The following is a 15,158-nucleotide window of genomic DNA, read 5'->3' as shown; positions in this document are numbered from 1 at the left end:
GGATCTAGCAGCCCTCGGCGCGGCCACCCTCGCCTCCTGGCCCCGCGGACCCCAGACCCCGGCCCTCGCGAGGGAGGCGCGGCGCCGACGAGCCAGGCAGGAGCCGCCGCTGCTGCCGCCGCCGGAGGAAGTGTGCTGCTACCAGGCTCCGTCTACTGCGGGGCGCGCCCCAATGTCAGCCGCGGGGCCGAGCGCAGGCCGCGGGCCGCCACTGCCCTAGCCGCGCCGACGGGGAGGCGGCCTCTTATATGGAATTTGGACCCCGGAGCTCCCCTCCAGGGCTGGAGCCCCGGCCGCGGCCCTGGCGCAGTCCGCCGCCTCCCGCTAGGCGCTCGGGAGGAGGAGGAGACGCAGCCGGCTGCGCGCGCGGCGTGAGGACCGCGGCTCCCTCCTCCGGGGGGCGGGCACGCGGAAGGCGCTGCTGACTGAGCGACCGTCGGGGCCAGCTGGGGCCGGAGCTCGGGGCTCGGTGGGCCTACAGCGGCTCCGGACGGACCCCCGGGGCTGGGGAGTCGGGGAGGCCTGCCCCGGCCCCCCTGCCCGCGGCCGCCATGGCGGAGAATTGGAAGAACTGCTTCGAGGAGGAGCTCATCTGCCCCATCTGCCTGCACGTCTTCGTGGAACCAGTGCAGCTGCCGTGCAAACACAACTTCTGCCGGGGCTGCATCGGCGAGGCGTGGGCTAAGGACAGCGGCCTCGTGCGCTGCCCAGAGTGCAACCAGGCCTACAACCAGAAGCCGGGCCTGGAGAAGAACCTGAAGCTCACCAACATCGTGGAGAAGTTCAACGCCCTGCACGTGGAGAAGCCGCCGGCGGCGCTGCACTGCGTGTTCTGCCGCCGCGGCCCCCCGCTGCCCGCCCAGAAGGTCTGCCTGCGCTGCGAGGCGCCCTGCTGCCAGTCCCACGTGCAGACGCACCTGCAGCAGCCCTCCACCGCCCGCGGGCACCTCCTGGTGGAGGCGGACGACGTGCGGGCCTGGAGCTGCCCGCAGCACAACGCCTACCGCCTCTACCACTGCGAGGCCGAGCAGGTGGCCGTGTGCCAGTACTGCTGCTACTACAGCGGCGCGCATCAGGGACACTCGGTGTGCGACGTGGAGATCCGAAGGAATGAAATCCGGGCAAGTACCCTACACGCGCGCGCGCGCACACACACACAGACACACACAGTCCCTTCCTTCCTCCCTCCCTCCCTCCCGGGGACCACCCATCCTGACAGGCTGACTCTTGTGACATCAGGCCAGTAACCCCTGGCCAAACTCTTCTCTGAAAGTTTGGGGACAGGATCCTGGGAAGAAGGGCCCCGGGTCGCTACTTGGTACATTCTCGCACCTGTGCGCACAGGGTCCGTCTTCTGAGTGCTTTATGGGATTGGGGTGTGGGACCGTCAGGGGTAGAGTCTGGGTGTTGCTTTTCTGTGGTGCGCAGCTCCCTCCCCCAGCCTTGTTGCTGTAGGCCCTACGGGAAGTCACCGAGGCAGTGACCCCGGTCCTGCCTCTCCAGCTGCTGTTTATGTAATGAGTGTCCCGGTGCCGCTGCTGTGGCTGACATGATCCATGATGCTGGCATACCAATGAGGAAGTAAACAAAAGCAGCCATGTTAGTTTTCAGCGCTATTGGAAACACGTTGAGGGGGTGGGGGGAGCTTCCGGAGGGAGAGCAGAACTCCGGCCATCTCTCTGGACAGGGCCTGGGCAGCCAGCGAGGCCCAGACAGCGGCTCCGCTATTTGGATTCCTCCCGAGAGCCGGCTCTCCCTGTGTGAGAATCGCTGCCCTTGCCTGTGTGTCGCACGGGCCGCATGAACAAACCTTCAAGTATGTGTCTTCATCATCCTGGCCCTCTCGCCTAGCCCAACCCTCTCGCTGCCCTCCCACAATTGGGGAGGGGAAGTGGAAGACGGAAAAAGAATCCTGTGGGTTTAAGGTTGAGCCGCCTTGAAATCTGGTTTCAGGCAGCTGGCTCCCCTGGGCTGCCGGCTGGGTGATTACAGAACCGCGTCCCCTCCCATTGTATACACCCTGCGGCCGCGGCCAATGTCAAACCGCCTCCCCCCTCAGGCCTCTGGGCCTAGTTTTGGAGCTGGACTGAGGCAATACTTCCGTCCCCTTCAGTGGAGGGGGCTCCTCCTAGGTCCCTCCCCAGTCCTCTGGCTTTCAGGGTTGAGTCATACCGAAAGGAAGGGGTTGGTCTGACACGAGGAGTCCTCTCTGAAGCCCCACCTTGGGGCCTGGGACCTGGGGCCTGGGGCCTGGGTGTGATATCTGGGGGCTAGGCTGCGCTCTGGTGGGACTGGGAGTGTCTCTGGGTGGGGATCCCTGGAGGTTAGTGGAGGCCAGTGGGGAGGCTGGGTATGAGGAAGCTCTGTTCAGGGCATGATTGGAGATGGGGCTGTTTCCTGTGTGGGGGGACCAGTCAGAATGAGTCACTGTTTAGCAATTAAAAAACATACACATACAACCAACAAAAGGCAGGAGGGCCACCACAGGCTGGGGCAGGGACAGCAAATACGATTTACTGTATAATTAGTTTCCAATCGGATGGACTAGCCCTGGGTTTGTGTGCCAGGATAGGCCTCTGGTTTCTTAAAGGAAGGGTGTCCTCCACCCGCTGTGTCCTCCACCCCAGTTCAGGGCAGGCACAGCCCACACTTTCCCCAGTATTGGGAAGCTACTGCTATTAATAAAGATGGAAGGGCTGGGGGAGGAGGCCGGGAAAAGTGCAGAGGCAGGAGAAAGGAGGGCTGTCCAGTTCTGTCCTGGGATTGGCAGTGGAAAATGAGAGGAGGGGAAAGGAGATGTGGCTGAAAGGAACAGGGGAGGGGCAGTAACCTGGGCGATGTGCAGATGCCTGCTCGCACCCACAGTGCTGCTGTAGCTGGCCTGAACGCTAGGGATGTCTTTAATTGGGGTGGGGGAGAAACAGAATTATACCTGACTTGGTGTAGGAGGATAGCTTTAGGTGTCTGTGTTTTTGAGTGTCTTTGAGACTGTGTGCTTTGCCCTGCAATGCACCTGTCTCCCATCTCTACAGTTTGGGGCGCAGGCAGGGGTGGGTGGGTGGCATGTGCATGCAGAGTATTCCCTGGGGTGCCCCCCAGTAGGCCCCTCATCTCCAGACTCATGGATTGGATGGAAGCAGGCACTGAACTTTGTCCACAACTCCGCAGGGTGTGTGTACGTGTGTGTGCGTGCGTGCGCGTGCGTGCGTGTGCGTGCGCGTGCGTGTGCTTTCTTGTGCCTGGTGTGGGCAGGCTCAGAAGTAGTGGGTTGCATCAGGGCCAGATGTGCAATTCTGTGTGTTCAGCAGCTGTGCCCTGCAGTGGCAGCCTGAGCCCCATCCTTCTCCAGGTTCCTCCTCCGGAGGCCCCTGATTCTTTCTGGTGCCCCAGGCCACTGGGGTTGGAAACCCTTCAGTAGCCCAGTGTCACTCAAGTGTGAATTTGACTTATTGAATGTGGAGGAATAGGGGCCCTGCCTGCCCTCCCAGGAGGGAGAGGAGGGGGTGAGCCATAGGAACCTGAATGGAAGAACCCTCTGCACTCTCTGTAGGCCAAACAGGGGCAGTGGGTGGAGCTCTTTTCCTTGGCCCCTTTTCCCTTGCTGGAGGGAGTCTGCCTTAAAGGGCCTTTGCTGGTATTGTGGGTGAGGGCCACAGAATTCCCCAGGATACAGGGACAGAAGCACAGAGACCTGGCATTTGCGTTAAAATGTGGGCTCTGCTTCTTGTGCAGCCTCTTCTGCCCTCCCAGGGGGATTGCTGACATGCCTGTCAATTGGCTAGAAATAGGAAACCCAGATTAATCCCTCCCTGGTGGCCTCACCATCACATACTCACAGCATCCACAGGTGTACATGGGCCATGCCTTAGAGCAGGGACCCAGCAGGAGGGGCGAGCAGGGCCTCCATCCATCCTGGGGGACTACAAGGGGGACTCTCAGAATCAGGCCCAAGCAGGTTGTTGCCCTAATCTTCCCTTGGGAAGCCAGTGTTTCGGCCACATTGCCTTGAGTCCTGAATACTCACTGGATGGTCCCGAGACCATTCTCTAGGATGTGCCTAGATCCTAAATGTGCTCTCCCATGAGGTTGTGGGGAAGCTAAGGGCCCAAGATTTGGACATCCAGGTGGGCTCAGGCCTGGCAGTCCTGAGTGATCAGACCCCTCCTGGCCCCCAGGTTCAGGAGTTCATCTAAAGCAATGAGGGACTGGTGGGAGCTGGGGGGGGGGGTGTCCTTATCTCATGACCCCCCACGACATGGAAAGAAGACCCAAGTGCAGGCCCGGTTGCATGTGTGAGGGGCCTGCAGGTATGTGGTGCATGTGTGTCTATGCAGGTGTATCTGCTTGAGTCTTGTGCAGTTACAGTTGTGTTTCTGCATCGTCCCTGGCATCCCAGAGCAAGGCTGAACATGTTGCTAGGACCCTGTTCCTTGCATTCTCAGGTTCAGAGTCAAGAAGAGGTATTCTTTGGGGGAGGAGATCCCACTGCTTGGGCCAGTGTGGGATCTGCCCCTGCTTGGAGTGAGGAGATCCTGTGCACATTGCCGGTGGCTGGAGGGGTCACCCTGAGACCCTGGAGGGAATCCTGGGTTTCCTCTCCATTTGTCTGTCTCTGAGTGCGCAGTGAGAGTGAGGGCTGGCTCTACTGGGGCTGGTGCTGAGGCTGGGGCTGCAGCCTGACTCCAGCAGTGCAGACCTCTCTGCTCCATCTCCCCACAGCAGACCATACTCCTGCAGGAGTGTGTGTTTGTGTGCACGCACGTGTGTGTGTGGTGTGAGGATCATGTGGCCCCTTCTCTGGCCACCCCGAGTCTTCGTGGAAGGAGGCCCTGGCTTGGCCTTCCTCCGTTGCCCCTGAAACGGAGCCTCAGGCAGAGGCCCAGCTGCCCACCCCCATCCCAGGATCCTACTGACATGGCCGGGCACCTGTCATGCACACAATATTGATTACTCTGACTCCTGCAGCCCTGGGTGGCCGCACGTCCATGTCTGTCTGCAGGTGTGTGTGTGTGCATGTGTAGCCAGCATATCTGGGTCGTGTATCTTGGATGTGACTGATTTTTTTGCATCTCACATGCGTGTCTCTGAGAAGGCACAGCGTGCCTGACTTCAGTCCCTAGTTGCACGGCCGTGTCTGCCTACCAGGCCTGCTGAGTGCCTGTGAGTTGAAGTTGAGTGTGCCTTCCTGACAGTTGGCAGCACTACTGTGCTGCTGTGTGAGTGCCTGCTCAGGTGATCCTTGCTTGGTGGCTGTGAGTTTGTCAGGGGTCCTGGGACGTCCCCCTGTGGTGGGGGTGTCGGGGAGAGGAGGGAAAGATGGGCTTCCCCTTGGAGTGAGCCTGTGGCGGGTATTGGAGGTAGGAGCCGAATGGGTCCTGTGCTATTGTATTGGGCACAGTCTGGCAAGGCGGAGCAAGCCCGGCTTGGGCCCCTGCCCCGGGCAGAGCAGGCTGGCCTGGCGGGCCTCCTCCCTGGCTCTGGGAAAGCCTTCCTTCCCGACTGGCCTGGCATTCAAAGCTAGACAAAGGGGGGCTTTCTCTCTCGCCTCTTTGTTCTGCTGCCCCAGAGCGCTGCTCTCTGCATGGCAAAAGCTAATTCCACTCTGCAGCTGGGAAGCCCTCTCTGGGGTCTGCCGGGCTCGCATCTGAGGTGCTGCCTCTCTCCTTGCCCTGGCGCCTGCCCTGGAGCCCCTTCCCTCTGTGGCCTGTGGTTTCCCCAGCCTGGGGTTCACATGATAGCCCAAGGCAGAGGCTTGAGGCATGGAAAGGGGGTTTAGGGCAGGCAGAAGCTTTTCTGAGGAAAGGGGAGAGTGCTATGGGCCCAGAGACCCAGGGAGAGATGGGGACAGGGACCATGGGGAGGAGTAGGGGAGGGTTAGGATGGGGTGGCTCTGAGGAGGGGGCTGGAGCCAGAGCTGGAGCTGGCCGGAGAGTCACTGGGCAGGGACCTGAGCAGGAAGAGGCTGCCCAGCCCCCTCTTCTTGCCCCTCCCTGCTCTGCCTCTCCCACTACCACAGGGGCTTCTGGAGCCAGCGCTGGTCTTGTCTGAAAACCTGGAGACTGCCTCTTTCCCAGTCCCTGGGGCCCTGTTTCCTCCTGACCTTGCTTCTCTTCAAGGTTGACTTGAGGGTTTTATTATTATTATTTATTAACTTTTATACAGCCCAGAGTCCCCAAGCCTCACCCGTCTGCCCAGTCTAGTCTGGCATCAAAAATGGCAGCTGGCGTGGCCAGTCATGCTCCAGAGGGACATGAGGCTTTCCTGGGGCAGGACTGTAGGGACTCAGGGTTCCCTGCTCCAGGCCGGGAGGGGAGTCAGAGGGAGCAATGGTAAAGCTGAGGAATGGTGGCTCCTGATTCTTCATGCTTTTGTCCTCACAGGCTCCGGGCAGATCACCGAAGGCCTGAGGCCCGATAGGCAGGGCTGGGGGTGTGAAGGTCCTCCCTGGGCCCCACCTAGTCCCCGTCTCCCTGGAGGCCTGGGGCCTCCAGAGCTTCTAGCCCAGGCCACGTTCCACTCTGCTCTGCTCTGCTCCTGCGTGCTCCAGTGTGCGCAGTCCAGGCCACGCACCTTGGGGGGTGGGTGTGGGGGGGGCGGTAGCGTGTGTAAGGTGCCCCCAGCCCCATCTGCCTGCGTGGAGAGTACTTGCTCTGAACTGAGCTGGGAAATCCGGTCCGATCTCAGCTATGGGTTTTTCTCAGGTGGGAAATGGGGCCTTGGCTCTTAGCCATTTCCTGGGGAGGCAGGTGGGGGTTGGGATGGAAAGGAGGCTGCTGGTGGTGGAGGGTCCGGGTCTTGCTTCCTCTGCTCCCTGTCTTCCAGCATCTTCCAGTGTCCTGGCAACCTGATTTGCTCATTTGGTGAACTGGGGTGGGGTCGTGAAGGGGACAGCAGGCGGGTATTTCCCATCTTCCTTCCAATTTCCCAGGCTTGAGGCGGCAGCAGCTCCCACGGTTCTCCAAGGCGCTGTCTGTAGCAGGAACTGGCCCCGAGGGAGAGCAGGCCAGGCCAGTGCAACCCCCTAACTCCTCCCTGACTGGCACCTCCTGGCCAGCCTCCTTCCCCTTCCTGCTCTCACTCCAACCCCTGCAGCAGAGACAGGAGCCCAGTGGCCTCTGCAGCAGGAGGGGGAAATGAAACCCTCCCACCTGCTAGGGACTGTGGCCATGCCTCTGTGTGGCCTGGGCTGGTGTCCCACCCAGAGTGCCTGGGACAGAGAAGCTCGGGAAGACTCTGCTGGCTCCCAGGGTAGAAGTGCTGCCAGGGAAAACTGAGGAAAGCCTGGAAGAAGAGGGAAGGGGCTGAGCCCCACCCCCCCAGGACTGGATAGGAAGGCCATCCCTCTGCTGTGCCCTGAGGGGTCACTCCCTGGGCATCGGCAAGGGATGGGGCAAAGGGGCACCCACCAGCCTGCGGGGTGGTTGTGGACAGCTCTGTTCCTGTCCTTAAGCTGCGCCTGGACCTTGGAGCTGCCTCTTTCCTACCCTTCCCCTGGGACTCACTTGGGTCTGCCCTGAACCAGCTCCTGGTGGGTTTGGTCGTGGAGAAGCAGCCATTCAGGAAGCCCATGGTGAGAGATGTGTGGAGCCAGCAGGGCCTTTCAGATGTCCTGAGCACTGGATGGAGGGAGTGACCTGAACTCTGAGGAGTACCTGAGGGGGACCTTGTCCTCCTGAGGGTAGGCATGGGGCAGCCAGCAGGCAAGAATTTGAGGGCCAATTGTTCCAGGGGAGGTCAGCAGGCCTGATGTTCCTGGAGTGTCCTGGCCTCCTCGCCATCGTGCCAGGCCTCTCGCCATTGTCTGGGGCCTCCAAGGAGGTCCAACCTTCCCTGTGAGGGGGTTGGGTCAAGTGCGTTTGCACCTGTGGCTGTGCCTTCCAGCATACCTGAGGCGGGCTCGGGGCTCAGGTGGCAAGGTATTCTTATGTGCATGTGCAGCTTTGTGCCGGGCGCCCCTGCGCCTGCCCGCCCATGCTGTGTGTGCTGTCGGGCTCTGACCCCTTGGGCTGGCAGCAGATTCCTGTGCCTCTTGGTGCTTCTGGGGGCAGAGCAAGGTCTCCCGGGTCTGGTTCTTTTAGAAGTCCTGTCCTGGGTCACTGAAAGGTTAAGTTGTGTGTGCCCCTTGCACCCAGCTTATGAGGTGAAAGCCTCACCCCCACACTTTCTCCTCCTCCCAGGGTTCTGGTTATTTCCAGAGTAGCCTCCAACACAAAATGGGGTCTGGCTGAAGTCTCTGGTGGGCCTTGGTTTGCCCCTACGTAAAATGGGCTGGTGGGATGAGGAAGGGATTGATGGCAGCTTGTCTTCGGGGAGCCAGCTGGGTGTGACTGGGGTGGGGGTCATGGCGTTGAACTGGAGGGCTACTCTGAGGCCCTCACAGAGGAAGAAAGAGAACCACTCCTTGCGGCATGACAGTTACTGTGAATGTCTGTGGTTACACAGAGCTGCTTTGCGAATTTTATTTTGTATGTGAAACCCGCGGGCTTATTGAGTGAATTTGTTATGCATCTCAAGCCGCCCAGGCCTTTGTGTGGCCGGTCTCTGAAGGGAAGTGGAGAAAGACAGCAGCAAATCCCCGTTCTTAAGAGGCCCTGTCTTGTAGGGAGATGAGACCATGGTTTGTGAGGCAATTAGAAGACTCCAGAATAGTGCTGTCTAATAGAACTTCTGCATGATGGTAACATTTTGTAACTTTAATATCTGAGACTAGTGATACGTAGGTACTGGGCACTTGAAACGGGGCTGGTGCATAAGGAACTGATATTTAACTTTTTTTTTTTTTTTTTTTTTTTTTTTGAGACAGACTTTCGCTCTTGTTGCCCAGGCTGGAGTGCAATGGCGTGATCTTGGCTCACTGCAACCTTCGCCTCTCGGTTTCTTCTGCCTCAGCCTCCTGAGTAGTTGGGATTACAGGCATGCACCACCTCGCCCAGCTGATTTTGTATTTTTAGTAGATACTGGGTTTCTCCCTGTTAGTCAAGCTGGTCTCGAACTCCTGACCTCAGGTGATCCGCCCGCCTCGGCCTCCCAAAGTGCTGGGATTATAGGCATGAGCCACAGTGCCCGACCTTATTTTTTATTTTTTGTTAACTTGGATTTAAATAGCTACATATGACTAGTGGCTACCATATTAGACAGCACAACTTGAGAGGGAGGGCAGAATGGGACAGCCCCACCCCGTAGCCAGGACAGGGAGGGACCTGCACAGCCTCAGAGCGGGGGTCATGGGAAGTTTCCTAGAGGAGTAAGGACTTAAGTTGGGCCTTGAAGGATAGACGGGGGGGAGGAGACACTGTGGGCTGCAGAAGAATGTGCCTAGAGCTGCAGGGAGTTTCCATGTGCGGAGTGTTGGGGACAGGATACCAGCCCAGCTGGCTGGAAGAGTCAGGATGTAAAAGAGTCTTCATTGCCATGCTAAAGTAGTTGATAGCAGGGAGTCACAGAGAGTTTTTGAGCAGGGGAGAGAGCCTGTCTGAAGAGGCATATCTGGTGAGAGGAGGGCAGGAGAGATGAAGTGGCTGGCAGGGAAGGGGTTGTGGGGACAGGAGATTATGAGCTGAGAAGGGCAGCTTGGTCCAGCACCTTCCAGCAGCCTGGCCTCAGGTCTTAGGAGACCCCAAATCTCCTTTCTGCCTGGGTCCCACTGAGGAGCTGAGGGAGCTAGCCAGGACTCCAGAGTCCTAGCTCTTGGTCTTAAGAACAAGGGAGGGGGTGGCAGGCTTGATGCCCCCTAATGTAAGGCGAGTAGAAAGTGAGATCTTTGGACTGGGACAGAGGCTCATGTGGCTTTGGAAGGGAATTTGACCCCCTGCATCTTAGGGTACTTATCTCTTAGATGACGCTCCCCAGGGAGAGGCAGCACAGACTGGGTAAGAGTGGACCCTGCTGCCAGATCACCTGGGTTTGTGCCCAAGCTCTGCTATTTACAAGCTGCATGACTATGGGCAAATTACTTAACCTCTCTAGGCCTCAGTTTCCTCTTCTGTGAAATGAGAATAATGATAGTACTTACCTTATGACATTACTGGGATGATAAGATAAATCTGTACAGGAAAAGTGCTTAGAACAGAGGTTGGTGTAGCCCTGCCTCACAAAGTTCAGGGTTTAAATATGCATGGGGGCTGGGCGTGGTGGCTCACACCCATAATCCCTGCACTTTGGGAGGCCAAGGCGGGCAGATCATTTGAGGTCATTAGTTTGAGACGAGCCTGGCCAACATGGTGAAACCCCGTCTCTACTAAAACTACAAAAAAATTAGGTGGGCGTTGTGGAGCACGCCTGTAATCCCAGCTACTCGGGAGGCTAAGGCAGGAGAATCACTTGAACCCGGGAGGCAGATGTTATAGTGAGCCGAGATTGCACCACTGCACTCCAGCCTGGGCAACAGAATGAGACGCCATCTAAAAAAATAATAAATAAATAAATATGCATGGGAAGCTATTCTGGGGAGAGCTGGTAATAGGCCCCTGGGATTGGAGGGGCCCAGAGGGGCTGGGTGGCAGAGGCTTGGTGCCATCGGGTCAAAGGATCCATAGGATGCATGTGTTGTGCAGAGGGAAGCATGGGTCAGGGTTGGAGCCGCAGCCCCTCTGACACCCCCATCCAACTGTCCCTGCAGAAGATGCTCATGAAGCAGCAGGACCGGCTGGAGGAGCGAGAGCAGGACATTGAGGACCAGCTGTACAAACTCGAGTCAGACAAGCGCCTGGTGGAGGTAGCTAAGCCCAAGACCATGCTGAGGGATGGGGTTGGCTTGAGTGCAGGGCTTTGGGTGAGTTCCTTACTAAGGATTGATTGTGTGGCTCTACGCCAGAACCACTCCATCAGTCATTCAGTGAACTGTCCGTGGATACCCACTGGTGCCAAGGGATGCTGGCCCAGAGCCCTGTGCTACCAGTGGGGAACTGGCAGGTCAGACCTTGCCCCTGGGAGCCTGGGGCAGCCTGGTAACTTGGGGTTCTAGGATGTGAGATGGGTAAGAGGGGGAAACCAAAGGTCTCCAGTGCTCACCTGCATGCCCACTCCTACCCCCTGTACTCACAGGAGAAAGTGAGCCAACTGAAGGAGGAAGTTCGGCTGCAGTACGAGAAACTGCACCAACTGCTGGACGAGGATCTGCGGCAGACAGTGGAGGTCCTGGACAAGGCCCAGGCCAAGTTCTGCAGCGAGAACGCAGCGCAGGCGCTGCACCTCGGGGAGCGCATGCAGGAGGCCAAGAAGCTGCTGGGCTCCCTGCAGCTGCTCTTTGATAAGACGGAGGATGTCAGCTTCATGAAGGTGAGCTGGGCCCAGGACCAGGCTGTGGGCACCCAGAGGGCCATTTCCAAATTGGGATCTGCAGTTTCCCTGACCTGTAGCTCACATGCCTTTGCCTTTGGAGCCAGCGTGCATGGGTTCAAATCCACCTGCCTGTTCTTTCTAGCACTGTGACCTTGGGCAAGTCATAGGTACATCCCAGACCTTGTTCCCTCACCTGCAAAGTAGTGTTGATGATACAGGGCTACTATTCTTTATCCACAATTCCATATTTATAAACATCTCTGAAAACTAACAGAAACAAGTTTTGGCATCTAATTTAACAGCACAAATTGACCTGAACTGATGTTAGGCAATTTGTGGTCTTTATCTCACTTGGTATGAAAATTCTAACATTTTGCTGCAGAAATGTTGATGTATTAGATTGTTGTGTCTTGCTAGGGATGATATGTAATAAATGATACAGGCACTGTATATTCCTTCTAAAATCAAAAAAAATTTCAAATTCCAAAACACATCTGGCCCCAAAGACTTGAGCTAAAACAGTGTGGGCCTGCAGAGCCCTTCTTCTTGGGTAGCTATCTGGATGAAGTTATAGATGCACAGAAAGCACTTACAATGCCTGGGTCACGTGGCAAGAGCTCCGTAAATGTTAGCTCTTCTTCCGCAAATGGCCACCCCAACCCCTGCCACTTTCTGTCCAGAATGAGAGGATCCACCTGGCCTGAGGGAGACTCTCGGGGGCAGCTTTTGTCTTCCCCTCTCCCCAGGCTCTCCCTGGGCTGCCTTTTACACTGACTTGACCCTTTTCTTTCCCCCAACAGAACACCAAGTCTGTGAAAATCCTGATGGACAGGTGAGCTGATGGCCCCAGCCCTCCCGGGGGCACATCCTAGGGAGGGCAGGGGGACCAGGCCCATGGCGGGGAGGTAGGGCGGGCTCACTGGTGATGCCTCCTCACAGCAGATGCCCCGTCCACTGCCCCCAGGACCCAGACCTGCACAGGCAGCAGCCTTTCCCCCCCTAAGATCGGCCACCTGAACTCCAAGCTCTTCCTGAACGAGGTGGCCAAGAAGGAGAAGCAGCTGCGGAAAATGCTAGAAGGTGAGGGTGGGGTGTTCCGCCGAAGGAAGACAGGGCCCTTTGGGGAGGGGTTCAGTGCCAGAGCCTTCCCTCCAAGAGGCAGTGTGGCCCAGTCTGGGAGACCTGTCCTCATATCCTGGCTTTGCCACTTGTAGCTGTGGGACAGTGCATAAGCAACATGACCTCCCCATCCTCCATTTGTTCAACTTAAAGTGGGGATATAACTATTCTCTACCTCCTAATTGTAGAGGAGCAAGCATCGCCTGAGATGTAACATTCTTGAGCCTCTAAGTGTCAATGGTCCCCAGGTCCAACCCAGGGAGAGGAGGCCTAGGTTGTTTGGGGCGGGAGCTTTGGCGACTTTTGCCCCAACTCTCCACAGGCCCCTTCAGCACGCCGGTGCCCTTCCTGCAGAGTGTCCCCCTGTACCCTTGTGGCATGAGCAGCTCTGGGGCGGAAAAGCGCAAGCACTCAACGGCCTTCCCAGAGGCCAGTTTCCTAGAGACGTCGTCGGGCCCTGTGGGCGGCCAGTACGGGGCGGCGGGCACAGCCAGCGGTGAGGGCCAGTCTGGGCAGCCCCTGGGGCCCTGCAGCTCCACGCAGCACTTGGTGGCCCTGCCGGGCGGCGCCCAGCCAGTGCACTCAAGCCCCGTGTTCCCCCCATCGCAGTATCCCAATGGCTCCGCCGCCCAGCAGCCCATGCTCCCCCAGTATGGCGGCCGCAAGATTCTCGTCTGTTCTGTGGACAACTGTTACTGTTCTTCCGTGGCCAACCATGGTGGCCACCAGCCCTACCCCCGCTCCGGCCACTTTCCCTGGACAGTGCCCTCGCAGGAGTACTCACACCCGCTCCCGCCCACACCCTCCGTCCCCCAGTCCCTTCCCAGCCTGGCGGTCAGAGACTGGCTTGACGCCTCCCAGCAGCCCGGCCACCAGGATTTCTACAGGGTGTATGGGCAGCCGTCCACCAAACACTACGTGACGAGCTAACGCCACGCAGGCGGCGGGGCGCTGGGGAATCTTCCTCCCTGGCCCCCGGGCTCGGGAGTTATGCATCCAGAGACCTGCCCTTCTACCTTCCTCGCCTCCCCTCTTCCTCATTCCATTGCCCCAGGTCTTTTCCTTTTGGATTTGGTTTTGGTTTTGGCTTTGTTTCTGATTTTTTTTTTATTATGAATCTCCTGGACGCAGAGGTGACAGTGGGAGCTGGCCTGGGCTGGGACCGCAGGTGGCCCTGGAGATGGGAAAGTGTCTGTGTCAAGGCGCTGAGCTCTCTTCTGTCTCTCCTTTTTTCCTCCTTCCCCTTCACACCCCCGTGGCTGGAAGGAGCCTTAGCTTCCCTGAAAGCTTGGGGGTCCCACACTTCTTACCCTGCCAGGGAGGAACGCCCACGTTTGTTTCTCCTCTTGTTTTCCTTTTGGGCAGTTTGATCACTGATGGAGTAAGGAATGACCTTTAGATTGTGGGACTTTTGTTTTTGTTTTTTATTTTTTTAAACCAAGAATGATTTCTCCTGCTTCCTTCTCCTCACCATCTTCCCAGACGGAGTTCAAAGGCCACTTCTCAAGCAGCTTTTGGCACCTTCAGCCTCAGAGTGGAATCTTTTAAAGACAGGAACCCTATGTCCAGGAAAGGGGAAAAGGAACTTTGCCAATGATAGTGACCACATTAAAAGCAAATAATAATAATATTAATAATAATAAAGAGAAATAAAAGAAATAATAAAATAAAATAAATAGCACAGCCCTTGTTGAGGTCAGGAGGGAGGAGGGGCTGCCCGGAGTTGGGTCCCTGCCTGGATTTTGACACAGCAACTTCCTGTAGTGAGCACTTTGTATGAATCGTGGACTTCCTGTTCTCAAGGCGCAGGTATTTATTCTGTAATCTGTCTAGAGCACACACCAAAATCCAACCTTCTAATAAACATGATGGCGCAGTCCCACTCCCTGCCTCGCCTGTTCCCCTGTCCCCCCACCCAGGCCTGGAATCAGTGTGGGGAGGGGCCCCTGCCCTCCTTGCCTTCATTTTGCCCCCTGGGTCCAGCTGGTTCCAGGCCTGTGAATGTCAGTTCGTCAGACACTGACTCCGTCTGCTCTTGGCCTTGGGTTCATTTGACAAATATTTGCCCAGGGCCTCCCAGGCCCAGCCCCATGCCACCTGGGCCCTGGCATCTCTTTGAGGTTCTGCCAATGTGCTCTTAGCTGAGGACAAAAGAGAAACACCTTTCTATGGGTCTTGCAAAGTTTGCCTCCTTCAGGCCACAAATATTTGAGTGCACACTATGTGCCAGGCACTGTGCAGAGCTGCGGGCGTAGAGACAGAATGTAATCTAGCTAGGCCATGGCCCCCATAGGGAGAGGGGACCATTCGGGTCTATGCTTCCTTTGGACTTGGGGCTTTGGCCTTGGGAGGGGTGGAGGTGAGGTGGCAAGATGAAAAAGACATCTTGTCTCCATCCACTTCGGCAGAGCTTCTCCAAGTCTTAAGCATGTCTTGGGAGCTTGTTAAAAGGGCTGATTTCTTGCTGTGGCTCACGCCTGTAATCCTGACACTTTGGGAGGCCAAGGCAGGCAAATTGCTTGAACTCAGGGGTTTGAGACCAGCCTGGGCAACATGTCGAAATCCTGTTTCTACAAAAAATACAAAAATTAGTTGGACTTGGTGGCGCGCACCACACCTGTGGTCGCAGCTACTCTGGGACTGAGGTGGGAGAACTGCTTGAGCCTGGGAGGCAGAGGTTGCAGCAGGCCTAGATCAAGTCACTGCACTCCAGCCTGCGCAACAGAGCAACAGAGCGAGACCCTGTCTCAAAAAAAAAA

General features: G+C 57.3%; 1 protein-coding gene across 1 annotated transcript; it reads left to right on the top strand.

Annotated features, from left to right (window-relative positions):
* Positions 1-350: 350 nt before the first annotated feature.
* On the top strand, positions 351-14,282 carry TRIM8 (tripartite motif containing 8). Its single transcript, XM_017851805.1, has 6 exons — positions 351-1,121; positions 10,619-10,714; positions 11,044-11,277; positions 12,081-12,112; positions 12,245-12,360; positions 12,722-14,282. The coding sequence occupies exons 1-6, from the start codon at positions 552-554 to the stop codon at positions 13,327-13,329; spliced, it is 1,656 nt and encodes a 551-aa protein (XP_017707294.1). The 5' UTR covers positions 351-551; the 3' UTR covers positions 13,330-14,282.
* The last annotated feature ends 876 nt before the right edge of the window (positions 14,283-15,158 follow it).

This window comes from Rhinopithecus bieti, unplaced genomic scaffold (genome assembly GCF_001698545.2).
Source record: "Rhinopithecus bieti isolate Rb0 unplaced genomic scaffold, ASM169854v2 scaffold_31787, whole genome shotgun sequence".
Lineage (NCBI taxonomy): Eukaryota > Metazoa > Chordata > Mammalia > Primates > Cercopithecidae > Rhinopithecus > Rhinopithecus bieti.
Note: the sequence above shows the minus strand (reverse complement) of the source record. Positions and strands in the feature narration are given on the sequence as shown.

Bases quoted from the DNA above. Each gene is read 5' to 3' on its own strand.
- TRIM8 (XM_017851805.1), top strand. From the start codon at position 552: ATGGCGGAGAATTGGAAGAACTGCTTCGAGGAGGAGCTCATCTGCCCC. The intron at 1,122-10,618 runs GCAAGTACCCTA...CTGTCCCTGCAG, and splicing joins TCCGAAGGAATGAAATCCGG to AAGATGCTCATGAAGCAGCA. The intron at 12,113-12,244 runs GTGAGCTGATGG...CACTGCCCCCAG, and splicing joins GTGAAAATCCTGATGGACAG to GACCCAGACCTGCACAGGCA.